This window comes from Haliaeetus albicilla, chromosome 6 (assembly GCF_947461875.1).
Source record: "Haliaeetus albicilla chromosome 6, bHalAlb1.1, whole genome shotgun sequence".
NCBI classification, from domain to species: domain Eukaryota; kingdom Metazoa; phylum Chordata; class Aves; order Accipitriformes; family Accipitridae; genus Haliaeetus; species Haliaeetus albicilla.
This window is the reverse complement of record NC_091488.1, coordinates 15,058,879-15,073,088: the sequence shown is the minus strand read 5'-3', so window position 1 is coordinate 15,073,088 and position 14,210 is coordinate 15,058,879. Positions and strand designations below refer to the sequence as shown.

The window sequence follows — 14,210 nt, the reverse complement described above, 5'->3', positions numbered from 1 at the left end:
CTGGTTTTGAAGCTTCTTCCACTTTTTTCCAGCTGTCCTAGTCATCAGAAAAGAAACTCACTTCAGAGAAGGCAACCATATTCTTAGTCAGGGAAGTCTCCTTTGTACACTTGAATGGATACATTACTACTGTGAGTACCACAGTACCCACTTCTCATTAAGTTATGCTGTTGCCCCGTCTGTACTATCTGTGTGAAGCTTAGTGTCACTAATTATGCCAAAACTCAGGAAATGATGAAGAGTGTTAAGAAAATCTGTGAAAAAGCTCTGATCTATCTTCCTTCCCCAAACCAACTCCCCAGTTTTAGCCTGTGACTACGAGAAGAAATATATGACATCTTCTTTGAAAAGTGTATTCCACTAGGACAAAGAGGTCTTGAAGATCATGTTGTCTTACTATTGTTTTTGGAGGGACAATAATGCAGAACATAGTAATTACAACATCACCCCATGCCTCAGATGATTTGCAGTTAGGGTCTTCAACAAAACTCAGAGCAATTGAGTAATTGCTCCTCTTCTCTGAAGGTCCTCTTTTACAAAGGATTAGGAAACATACTGAAACATCATGGGCTACATGTCAACATTCAAGTGTTCGCATATTGTCTTTTCAAAACATGTAGTGTCAGGAGTACACTCTTCTGAGACTAGTGGAGATCAGAAAGCCCAAGAAAAATTATGCAAGACAAAGCATGCATGAAGAGGGCTTCAGCTGGGCCCTAAAAACAGACAAGGTTTTTCACAGACAGGATGCAAAACTCTGCTGATAAGGACTGCATACCTTTGTATGAAGATCAATGCTGAGTACCAGTCTTGCTTTACTTTAACCTGGTTCCAAGATGCCTGCCTTTCTTTTTTACTGAAGTAGACAGGGGCAATGGGAGAACGAGGAGCAGCTCTACCCATTAATATCTTGGTACAGAAAGGCATGTTTGTGAATGAAATAATACCTTTTCTGCAAGCATCTTTCCCTGCTGAGCACCATCTGATCTTTGACTGCACTACTTAAAGGCGAGGAGGGAATGCTCCTTGCTGCAGCACTATGACAGGGGAAAGATTCCTCTAGTATACTGAGTGATCTATGAATAGACATGATATGTTTTAAACAAAGACCAATCCCTGCTAGAGTAGCTTTCCTGTTCCCACTTGGATAGTTGGATGCTAAATCTGAGCAGGCTGCCAGGTGATGGGGATCTTATCTCCAGGTTTTCCCTCAACTTGCCCGAACTGTACCCTGTGTGCCAGCAGGAAAGCAGAGCTACTTGGCAAGAATTACCAGAGACATGATGCCTGAAGGACCGAGTTCACTGTTGCAGTTGTAGGCTGCTATGAATGGAGGCAGTGTAAGTAAGTATAAAGGGCCTTCTAGAAAGCTGCTATCACTCTGGTGTGATACACAACCTTGGATGTGCACTGTGTCTACCTCACTTGGCATAGCTGAGTTGCTCTGGCAGAATAGTGGTCAGGAAAGTATCCCAAATTGATGCACTGACTTCAATGGCTGTAAAGGGTCTTCAGCGCTGGGGAAGTGCAGAATGCACGGGATCCCTGTGCACCTGCTGAGGCAGGTACTCTGGCAACTGCCCACACACCAGATGGGTGGAAGCAATCCTAGGGTGCTGCCCTTCTACAGCAATACAAAGCTGCTGGTCAGCTTTCTATTAACTTCTGTATGAAAAACTCCCCAGGAGGAGCCTGTCCCAGGGCATCCTTGTGTTTCTGTCTGCAAAGGAAGACAAAAGCAGATTTAAGTCTAGCTCCAGTAACCGTTCTGAATGTGAGCGGACAAGAATGACTGTGCTTTGTTACACTGCAGATGCGACTTGCTTAACTGTCTGGTGTAACTCCACAAATGTGCTGACAACTTTAATGGAAGCCTGCAAACAATTAACCAGACACTTACCTTCTTCATCAACTAAAGAGATGACAACCACGTTTGAGAAACAGGATAGCACAAAATGGATAATATCCTGTAAATCTCCCAAGTATGCAAATTACTTCTGGTACCAAGAAGGCAGCCATCAGCCCAGCAGAATTCGAGTTTACAAAAATGAAGATAATAAGACAGGGGCCAACTGGTTGCTGTGATGCTTCAGCTTCTTACAAGTGTGGGCTCTGAAAATGGAAAAGGACAATCTTTTGTTCCGAGATTAGAGTAGAGCCATAAACTAACAATACTCCATGGTGCAGTAAAAGAACAAACCCATCACTCCTGTGGATGTCTCAAGTGGGAAAAACACTAAAACCAGTATACCAGATTAGTCAAACCATATTAGTTACATGTCAGTAGCTCGCAGCATGTATAGTTATTTCATAGTAAAAATGACAAACATAAAGTTAAAATTATCATAGTATAATTACACTGGTAAAATTTCCAAGTTATACTCAAGCATGTGGCTGAACCCCTGTTTTGATTTGTGATCTAAGAGGGCCATTTTTCAACAGCTGATGAGAATTCATTTTACTTAGAACTGCATATACTTTGTACAAAATATACACATGGAAATTAAAATGAATAACTTGAAAGGTTGTTGTTTCTAGGAGGGTGGTGGGTTGATCAAGAAGAAATTGGATCCAGATTCCTGTTTAAATTCTGGTAATTATGTGGTGCAACTCCCTCTGAAATTAATGAAGCTCTGCATATAAAAAAAGGTACAATTGAGCTATTTCTGCTTCCTCTGTTATACATGAAGGCTTTGCCAGTCTACTATAGCACAGGGAATATTTAATTATTAGCAGGTACAGTTACGTCAGCAACCACTACAGGGGAACTCCAAAACTTTTAAGATGTTGAATGAAATTTTTAGAAAAACAGAAAATCCCTTTTACAAAAAGCACTTAGGTGTCCAGGGCTTTCAGTGAGCATAACACAAAATAGAGCTCAGGTTTAATTTGAGAAATTTGCTAAGAAGTGCCTTATTTAACCTTTAACATAAAACTTTCAAATATGCCTTGGAGGAGTAGTATAACTGTCAAACTGTTCACACAAGACAGTGAAAAAAAAAAATTAGTACTTGCCTAATTTTGGCCATACTGTATAGGAGTAAACCAGTGGTTTTTTCTCTTACCATTTGTAGATAGGTATGTACAAAAAGGAAAAGCTGCGTAAGCCAAGCAGAAAATCATAAGACCAATTCAAATTGTTTCAAGAGTTCAACTACCATGTAGAAACTTAAGAGAAAACTAAGATTACTCAATATATTTTAGAGGAAGAGCTTGAATAGAAATCCTAGGTTCATACTCTTCTGAAAATTTAAGAATCTAGCTTCTAATTTTCCACTCACACCCAGTTTAGTACTCCCACATTCAAACAAACATTCTCAGTATGCATTGTAAATTACATTTATATTATACATATAGTTTTATTACATGATAGTACCTTAACAGCAGAGATACAGCATTACTCAAGAAGTATTTATGTTGCTTTTCAATAGAAGTTTTTAATACCTGATGCTAGTTTTCAAAGAGAAAAAGCAAAGCCTTTAACGTTGTACAATCCAGATATTACATATATCACAAACAGATATCACGAATTAGATACCGACACATCAGTATCTAATACTACACACTCTCTTCTTTCCTTACAAGGGCACATGTCCAATACACTTCCACAGTGACAGAAAGAATAAATTCTGTTTTACTCTAATCATTGAATCATTGACATGTAATAAATGTTATCCATCCTTTGGTAAATCATTTGATAAATCTCTGAAATGAGCTTACTTAATGTCAAGGGTTTTGACAGCAGGTCACATTTCCAGATATTTCTTTGGTTTAATTTCCCCGATTTAACCATATTAATAATGACAGTGATTTACAATTATTCAGTCAAATAAACAAATGGGCATTTCACATGGAAAAGCTTTTCAGAATTGTTCAACACTGTTGGCCCTCCTGAATGGGTTGGTTTTGGGGTTTTTTTTTTAACTTTTCAGCACTGTCTTAAAAAGACTTATCCAAAGCCACTGAGGCAAATGGGAATGTCTCTGATGTCTTCACTGGGACTTGGATCTGGCCCAAACCAAATGGGTGTTAAAGTTCAGTCATAAAAAGTGTTAGAGTCTAACTATTGTATGAGCTTATTGTCAGTAATTAACATGTCTTCTCTTTCCTGCAAGTGCCCATATCAAACAGAAGATACAGCCAAGATGCTCTGTCTGACAACTTTACAAGCTGCACAGCACCCATGCCAGGCAGCAGATACAAAGAAGAGATTTATGATTCCGGCATCATGAAACCCAACAAAATAGAAACCAGGATTCAGCCACCTCACCACCTCATTAAAGAAGAAAACAAATTAGCTTTTAACAGAGACCTACAGGAAAAAATGAGCATTAATGAAAGTTCTTTTTCAAATTCAATAGCTAACTCCTTGCTGCCAAAATCAGAATGTTTCCAGTCTAAATCTATAGGACAATTAAGTCATCTCCTGCCAGTGCCCTCAGTATATGAGCAAACAAGAAGGATTTGTATGAAAGAACCCAAATATGGGCATATTAGTCACCACACTACAAATCTAGATGAACTGGACAGTGATGATAGAATGACTGTAAAGCTTGATCATGACTCTGAAAGTGAACGTGTGATGGATGTGAGACCCTCCGGACAAGTTCCATTTGTGCTTCTAAATTATCACCATGTTTTAGCCAAACATGGTACATTTCAAACTTCATCATGTACAGCAACAGGACACGTAGGAGAAAATTATGGATACAATTCTGAGGAAGTAAATACATTTATTTACAAAACCCAAAGCCCCTCATCAGCTTCTCCAGAAACCCACAAGGAATCTACGCTACCCCATTATATTGGAACTTCTGTAATAATAGCCAATGGAAGGTGACAGTAATAGAGGAGTATTTACACTTAATTAAGAAGCCAAACTGTAATGATTTGCAAAAAGCATGAGAAAACATGGTTACATGTACTGAGCATAGCTGAAGGTCAATGAGGGACAGACTTGTGTGTTCCTGGCAAGCCACGTGTAACGGTACCTTCAAGGTCAGGAAAAAAACCCTACATCTAGCTTCCGTGCTTTGTTGTCACAGATCAAGCTCTGGTGCCACTGAGAAGACATGTTACAGATCTTATTTTTGTTATTTTATAGTGTGCAACAAAATTAAATGATAGGTGTTATATGCAGAGATTTATATGAAGAACATTTTTTTCCTCAACCCCTCCTTCTCAAAATACATTCAAGATTTTTTTATCATTAACTACACACTCTAGTTTAGGTATTTTTGACAAACTGTGTGAAACCTCACATCAACTCTCCACCTACGTGTTAAACACCCTGACAAATGAACTTTGTTTAAAGAGTGGTGATTTTTAGCATCCATAATGCATCTGTACTAACTAAGCAGAACTCAGTTTGGAAAAAGCTTATTTATTAATTATCCAAAAGTTTTTAAACTAAATAAATCAAACCTAAATTTGATTTATTTAACACAGATTTCAGTGTTCTGAGATTGTTACCACCATTTATCTTGACAAAGAACGATATGACAAATTAATACATACAAAGATATGTATTAAAGGGTTACAGGTCTTATCATGGCAAATTGGGACAAATCCCATAGCAGGAACTAGACACTATTCCCCATAAAATGTTGTAATAAGAAAAAGAAGCTTCTAAGCTGTGTGTTCCACTAAGTATTCTGGGAGAAGGCTGTGCAGATTTTCAAACCAGCTAGTCAAAAATACATCTTAATAATAGCACCAGAAATGTTTTCTTTATAGTCAAGGGAATAATGATCATTTATGCTTTATTTTAAACTTACCAGTAGACTTCTGAGGTTTGAAACGTTCACCTTTTAACGCACTGAACTTCCTTAAGCATAAATCTCATTGTCAACACAAAGGTAAGATTAATATTTGACTGATTCATGCACTTCACAAATAATGTCAGTGGACAATCCGAATACGGAAAGTCAAAAGTCATTGCACAACCACAAAACCCAAAGTTGCACTTGAAGTAAAGCAGAGTTTGAGTACATCGGGAACTGAATGCCTTGCACACATCTCAATTTGTGCTAATAAACTGTAGCAAGAGAAAGGCATACAGCAGACATTGACATTTTGTCTAGCCTATTAGGAATAGATTTCCCCCCTTTTTTTACTTCTTTGTAAAGTTTACAAACAAGGAGACATATGGATCTGTGTGTGTTTAATTGATAACAGGCAGTCCACTTTGTTTTTTGACCACTTCCCCAAACACTGTGTGCTCTTGATGAAACAACGAATGACTCCCTAAATAATAGCTCTAAATACCAACAATGAAGGTTGTTGTAGATCTGAGTCAGCTATACTTCGCTGTATTTCTTGGCCCAACTCAAGGCTAATTTACACTTTTAAAACTTTCTCTCTTTTATCAGACTCTCTCTATAGAGACCTTCACTGAAGAAAATGCTTACCTGGCTTGTGCAATACGGAAAAACAGTTGCTCATGGATTGCACCTTGTCAGATACAGATGTAATGAAACATACTTTTAAAAATTACATGTTCTCCATCTTTTATATGCAGCAATAATATTCAGTCACGTCCTTGTATGTATGAATATTTATTGCTATGAGTACACAAAAATACTTTTAAACCATATGTTTCAAAACAATTTTCGGTATTTTTATTGCTTCCTATTAAAGGCTTAACAGAGAAGGCTTTATTATGAATTTAAATTGATGTTGACTTGGAAGCTCACAGTTGTCTGACTTTTCATTTGCTAAAAATGTATGAAAAATATATTTCGTGATAAATAAAAAATACCTGATCAGCCATTACCAGAATACTGCCTTAAAAAAAAAAGCAGAACCAAACCAGCATATTCACTCACTCAGTATAACTGTGCTCCTTGGTTTGTCTAACGCTAGAGAAGTTAGCAAGTCTACAGAAATGTTATGAATGAATATTATTGTCATTCTGACTTCATAAATTGAAGCGATGAGACACAAGTTGGTTTTACAGTGGCTTTGGTTAATAGCCTTCCCAGCCAGCGTTACTAATAAATGGGCCCAACTCCTTAGAAGATGCAATTATGCTGACTTGTATGTTAATTTTGTTAAATTAAAACCATGCCCTATAAAGGAGTAACTGACATATTGTTTGCATCATTAAAAAGAAACCTGATGCACAACTCTCATGCTACACTTTTCTGTATACCTCATTAGTGACATTGCTGCACACAAAGTCAATCTGGTGTATTTTTCTGTTCTAGTAAGTACTTGTCACTATAAAAACATGTTTTCAGGAATGTACAAATTAGGCTTCAGTTAAAAAATGCCATTGATATTTTTCAGTAAAATACCACAAAATATTTTTCCAGCGTCTACCTTGTTATTCACACTTCCAGGCTTTATTCAATGAGCCCGAGCAGAGGAGGTGTTCCATCATTCTCCCACAGATGTTTTACAGTATGTGATATTCAGGTACATGAACTTTCCCTGTTAGGCAATAATGAATCAATTATGCATTCACATATGATAATACAGGGTAGGCTTTAGAAAAGACCTGTGATTAAAAAAGCAAATGTGTGAAACATTTTTCCTGCCATTCCAAAATAGAAACAGCAATTGCATGTTCACATCTGGAATGTGGGTGAATTATATTGAGAGAAAAATACGACTTCTAGTCAGTTAAACTGCAGATGTTCATAGCACAATCATACTGCAGAATGCGGCACAGCCACTGACAGTGGCAATGTTTTTAATAATTGGAAAAAATTGTGTCACAGAGATGGAGTATCAATTGGAATACATTATGAAAAATAACCTCATTTCTCTCTACTGTACTTGTTTGAGCCACTACAGATACCTTTGTCATGCGACTTGGTAGGATTTTAACTCTTAGGGGAGTTCAGATCTAGCAAGTAAATGATATGGAGAATAAGAGAGAGAAAGAGAGTGAGAGGGGGAATATTTTACAGAAATGTAAAGTTGGAAATGTTAATCCCATACTGAGGTCTCAAAGTTTTTATCCTATTAACAGAAACACTGCAACGTAAATAAGGTGATAAGCGAACAGACTTCTCTCCCAGTCGCAGTAGCCCTGTAATTTGAAGAAGAGTATTAAAATAATTTAACGAAATTAAGCACAGTGGACAATAGATGTAAAATTGGAGAATATATCACTGAAAGAAAGTGCAAATGAATGGGAAACCTGCCAGAATACCAGTATTTCTCTAAAAATCACAAAACAGGACACCAAGTATTTTTTCAACATTTCATACTTCAAAGAGAGAAAAATTTATTATTCCATTTTTTTTCTGAACATTAGATTTTGCTTTTTTTATATGATGCAGATAAAAGCTATTTGGCAAATGTAGGTGAAAAAGCAAGCAAAACAAACAACCTATTAATGCTCAGAATTATATATGTATTCCCTAAAAATGTAAAGCATTTTTGCTTATTTATTATGTAAAACAAATCTGTTAAAATATTAATAAAATCCTGTAGCCAAAGGAAAAGTGAGTTGGATTTCTCTTTTACTACAAAACACAGGGTTTCACAAGGAATAATGTTGCATATTTGAAAATTTATTTCAATTGTCATCTGTACTATATTTGACAGTTAATGTACTATAAAATACAAGGATTCTTTTTATTACTGTATTTTAGCCATGTTGCATTTTAAAGGAAGACTCTTGGAGAACTGAAAATAACACAGAATCACTAATGAAACGCACTAATGCAAGATACTCAAACATGACATCAGTTTACAATTCTTCCCTGTAGCTCTTTTTTTCTCAAGTGTGTGATACATGACTGCAGCCCGCGGCAGGCCAGCATTTTTTGACCTCTGTTCTTTCCTCAGTCCAGATTTAATTTCTTTGGTGTCTGATCAGTGTGGTGCATCACTGCAGTAAGTTATGCATGCAAATGCTTTTATCAAACCAGTTACCCCCAGGAATCAGCTCTTTGTGGCACAAATCTTTTTTCATGACAGATATTAAGCTGTACTTAATTTTTTTTTTAAATATATCTACTGTATATTCCAAAGTAGTTGCAGAGAGTAATTTTTTAGACTGCTGATGTCTTGTAGCTGTATCAGAAAAAGCAAAGAAATAAAAAAATTGTTGTACAATGAAGCAGCATCATAAAGAATTAAATGCTTTAATATTATTTCTAGGTAATAGCCCTTGAAGTAGATTATTTTTGTTGGATGTATTTTAAAAATGCTCTGAAGTCTTATAAAACCTTTTACTAGAAGTGAGATGTACTGCTTGAACTCTTAAATGTTAAGTACATTATTACTTTTTCAAATCTTTGGAAACAGCATCGGTGCTGACTGGACACAACCCGCTTACTCTTTCTGAACACAGACACGTGCCAACACACCCAGCCTGCTCAGCAGAAGTTTTCCTATCAATAAACAACCTCGACAAATATTTTCACAATGTGTAATGAGAAATGTTATAACAGAGTCCAGGAGGAAAAAAATGAAGTCACAGAAATATGGACACTGCAATAAATGTTTTTTGAAAGCACTTCATCAAGAAAATAGTTTAAGATATGACATCAGCCTCACAGTGAAAGAGGTGTTTTACTAATCTAGACAGTGAATGAAATTAAACATTTTCAGTGCATTACTTCTGGATCTGGAGTTGTCTGATTCTCTCCATACCTATGTCCAGAGACACTCTACACCACATTTGTCTGTCCTACATAAAGAACAATAACAACAACGATTTTCATACAAAAATGTTGTGGCTTTCTGGGTGTGCCAAGTTTGGCATAAAAAGAGTAAGACTGTTGGCTGTGCTCCCCGTTTACCCTAAGGTGAGTGTGGTACAGGAAGGTTCACTGCCTTTCTCCACAGGAACAGCTGCTAGTCAGAAGGACCTTAGGCAGCTGCTCACAATACAATGGGAATTTTCTTTGTGATGTTCTTTGGTTCTTCTGAAGGAAAGGTCGGGTTTGTAACATACGCTTCATCCAACTCAAGGCTGTTTCCTCAAGACAACAGGTAGTTTTGTACACACAGAACAGGACCCTAAAAAGTAGAGGCAAAGCGACACGTTCCCACAGCACCCACCTACGCTGCAACATGTCCACATCTGGTTAGTTCTCATTTGCAGAAAGGAAGTTCAATGCCAAGTTTCTTTCCAATGCAAAAATTTTCAGAATAATCTTACAACTCAAAGTGAGAATAGAACAAGCTTTTCATTAAGAAAGCTATGAAAAAATCCAAAAGTAACAATAGCAACCAGGAAATATTGCAGCATTTTACTATTAAAAACTCATCTGCCTGCTGCTCAGACACTGTGGTAGCGTAGCGGGGTGAAGGTTTGCAGATCCATCCTGCCCTTCACAAAGGGGCATGTTTTATCATTTCCCTCCATCATTCTTTTACAGTACTTGTCCCTAGCTACGGGAGAACGTGTTTAAGGAAGCAATTCAAGTCAAAACCTGAGGGATGCATGAACTGGTCATTAAAAGAAATCTCTACAGGCACTCATCGGTCTATCTGGAATATGAGCGAAATCAGTGCTTCCTACAGGCACACCGTACAGTACCAAAACAGAGACAGTGTTTTAGCTACAAATATCGGATTGAGGTACAGACCTAAAGTTTTGTAAAATTCTGTGGCTGGAAAAACAGTACCAGAGCCATGCTTTCCACAGCTGACCTGCAGCAGCATACATTGCTCATAAGCTGCTTGAAGAAAAAAAGTGAAGATGCACAAGGAATGGTATGCACACACACACACATTTTTTCATATTATGTATACATAAATGGTCTCTTTTTTTTATTTAAACTTTTTAAACTCGGACTCAAGTTTCATTTGATTATAATATGCATCAATATTTGATTCTGAAATAAATGTAGTTGCCAAAAATTAACAGCCCAAAGCAGTTTGGAAAGCATCTGGTGGGAAAAAGCAAAAACTGGTGTTCATGTGTATCATTTTAACGATGCCAATTAACAGCTGTCTACACTCCACTGTACAGTTCTATGAAATATTGGTGTGCAGTCTCATATGATGTGGATCATGGGGGAAAACAAAACAGCAGGGTACGGACAACCAGGCACACAGACAAATCTACTATGATATGGAGCATAAAATCCTAAATGTAATAGGGACAACTTAATTTCTAGCACTTGCTGCCAAACCACCTAAACCTTAATATGTGAGGATTACTCTAAATTACCATTACAGACTAGTTTCCTTGTTTTAAGACTTCTTGGCTTTGTAACTGAAACAATCTACTAACATGTTCAGATTGTTTATGAGGTGAACTTTAACCTAAAAACCCCTTTTCTGGCTAGCAGACAGAAGTCCTTTGTGGAAACCAATTTGGCTGATCCACCTTCAGTAGGGACAAGGTAACGTAATAAGCAGTGCTGCCTATTGAGGAAATGAAGCTGGCCACATCACACCTACGACAAACTTTTCATTTGCAGAGAACTGTTTGAAGTGCTGTGGTGGCCAAGCCTCCTGGTGCAAATTTGCCTTGCCCGGGAGAAAAACCCGACAAGCTGCCATCACACGGAAGATCCCGCAGGCTTTCCAGTCATGACCAAGCTGCTGCACCTAACCTGGAACTGTGCAGCCAGCCCCCAAAGCAAGCTACTTTCAGGTCAGCAGATGTTAAACTTCTTGCTTTTAATGGTTAGCAGCAAAACCAGATGCCCTGCTTGGGGAAAGGGGGTGACAACAGAAACAATGGAGGAGAATTTGGACACAGGTTAGCTGCATGTTTTCTCTTTTTCACTACAGTAGTTGTTTACGGCAGGGATTTTAAAAGCTGGGCATTTTCTCTTACTTATTCGCTTAACTTCATTGCTATTACATAGAATTGCTATTAAATTCTAAACTACTAGGACTTCCCTCTCCTGACATGGGATTCTACAATAACCTGGATAAGAAGATTGCAACTAGGTGATACGCTACTCCGGTGGGCTATTCTTATGGGGGTTAAAGTGTCTTGGAAGACTATGATTCAAAGGAGATATGAGTTGATTTACTCGGATCCAACTGTCTAAGAAGAGCAGCATACAAATAATTTGGATAACCATCCACAGTTCTTAAGTGCTGATGGAAAACTCTCCAAAAACTCAAGGTGGCCATGAGAGAGTTGCAGACCTGAGACCAAAGCACAGGATGATAAAACTGTTGTACAGGCCCACATGGAGAAGAACCAAATCAGCAAGGCTCTACATTTAGACCTGAACTTAAACACAGTGGTAATCCCAGTAATTCAGAAATATATGATGAGCTCTGCCAGCTGTTTCCACTGCAGACAATGCATAAACCAGAATTTAGTTTAAAAAAACACAGTAAAAATGTAAATATTGTAGTGCATTGTGCTAAAGTACAACAAAAACACAGAGACACAAAAAGGAAATATTTAGCCACTTCAATTTCTCAAATACAGTGTGTAAATGAAGACAAAGTTCTGTTCATTGCAAAGTATTCCTTTGCAATCAGGTTCCTTTTAAAGAATAGATGCTTACAAAGAATGGCAACATAGATGTGTTTTAAAGTTAATATGAAGGAATAAAGGCCTTCGACAATGACAGAATTACCTCTTCATAACTGTTGAAGTTATCCGTGTCAAAGAACAAAGATATCAGAAAATCAGAAGAAAAAAATCAAGCTATCCACCACCCTTCCCACCTTTAAGCAAGTTTAGCTGCTTGACGCCAAATACTAAAAAGCCTCCCTCCGCGCTGTGAGCTCTGAGGACTGTTAATGCTTTGGGACTATGAGGTTTCTCAGCATGTCAAAAGAGTTGCCGTCTGGGTGCACAGACTCTACACCCTTGCCTTCTTCATGAACTTGAAGGAATCCATAATCATCTATCCCGACTATCCATGCAATCGGGCCCTCCTCATTGTGGAGACGGACTTGCTTACCACTGAAAATAAAGAGAACCAGACGGTTAGGAATTAATTAGTGGACACTGCACAAACAATTAAAAATAACTTAGAGGACTAATGTCTAGCAGAATATTTTTATTTCCCACTTCACTGGTTCTTTACAGAGAATGATCTTCAGCACCATTTTCTACATGCTTTAATTTCTTTCTGTAGAATTAAGAGAGTTGGAATTAACCCAAAGAGGTTTTTTTTGTTTAATGAAAGACATGAGTACACCAGTTTCATCACTAGCTAAACAAATCATTCCCAGTTCCCTTTGTTTTGAGCTGATACATGTAAAATACCTGGAATCATTCTTTAACTCAAGCTAGTCCATTGATTTTACTATGTGCTGTTTTTATTATCCCTTAAAAAATTACATCCTATTTGGGAGTATATTTTAACTAAGTCACTGGTATTAAAGGCAATCTACTAGAAAAAGATAAAATATCCAGGAGTTCTTTCCAACTTTCTTAAAAGAAAGTTTGAGAAGAACATTATACTTACCTGTGTACCCAGTACTTGTAGTAACAGGGAAGAACTCCATTGGGCCCTTTCTCCTGAAAAATATCTATAAGCCTCTCTAGCACAGTTACAGTTCTTGCAATAAGACAGTCTGCAGTTAAAGGCTTCAGCTTTGTACCCTCTTCCTTATTAAATTTTGTGATGAGATCATTGATGCATATGGTGGGGTTGCTGTTATTTACATTAATTCCAAAGCCTGAAGAAGACAAACCAAAAGAAGAGAACAGGATCTGTAAATACCAACACTTTGTTACCACCAGAAAGTCAGTACTTTATTCAACCACTTGATACCGTTATCTCTAAGGATGTTTCCAGTAGCTGTTTTTCTTCAGTCTCTTACACCTTTAAATCTTCCTACTTGTGTAATTACAAATCTTAGTCCAGATTTTACTTGTTCCTTGCCCTTAAAGGGCCTCCTCAGAATTGTAGAAGCAAATCCAGTGCAGTCTTTCAAAACAGACCACCCTATCAATGACAGTTAGGAAGATGGTAAGTGGTAACTTGCACGTTGCTTACCGTAACATCAAAGTGAGAAATTTTTTTACTCCCTAAAAGCTGACAGGTCATTAGCTAATTGAGAGTAAATCACTGATCATACTCTAAGATGGAGTTTTATTTTTCAGTCTAAAATTTAATTCAGAGACCTCTCTGTTTACTCCAGTTAGCTGATTGTATTTTCTGAAAATTAAGCCTTTTTACTCAGCTGATAAGCCTTGTTTGGCATGCTCTGAAAAGCCCAGAAGATTTAACTTTGCTGTGTAAGACTCCAGTTTGCTTAATCTGTCTTACCACAGCATATCCTCTAGAAGCCTCAAGTCTCTCACTGAGATTTCT

At 37.4% G+C, this 14,210-nt stretch overlaps 2 protein-coding genes across 2 annotated transcripts in view; one reads left to right on the top strand and one right to left on the bottom strand.

The window, feature by feature from the left end:
- Nucleotides 1-8,456, top strand: part of SIM2 (SIM bHLH transcription factor 2) — a 62,680-nt gene extending 54,224 nt beyond the window's left edge. The window contains exon 12 of the mRNA XM_069785123.1: nt 4,116-8,456. Coding sequence (XP_069641224.1) covers nt 4,116-4,840 — 725 coding nt within the window. The 3' untranslated portion in view covers nt 4,841-8,456. The remainder of the gene's footprint in view (nt 1-4,115) is intronic.
- A 48-nt stretch (nt 8,457-8,504) lies between these two features.
- Nucleotides 8,505-14,210, bottom strand: part of HLCS (holocarboxylase synthetase) — a 132,726-nt gene continuing 127,020 nt past the window's right edge. The window contains exons 10-11 of the mRNA XM_069785122.1: nt 13,359-13,572; nt 8,505-12,850 (exon numbers count right to left, since the gene is read on the bottom strand). Of these exons, the coding sequence (XP_069641223.1) occupies nt 12,682-12,850; nt 13,359-13,572 (383 nt within the window). The 3' untranslated portion in view covers nt 8,505-12,681. The remainder of the gene's footprint in view (nt 12,851-13,358; nt 13,573-14,210) is intronic.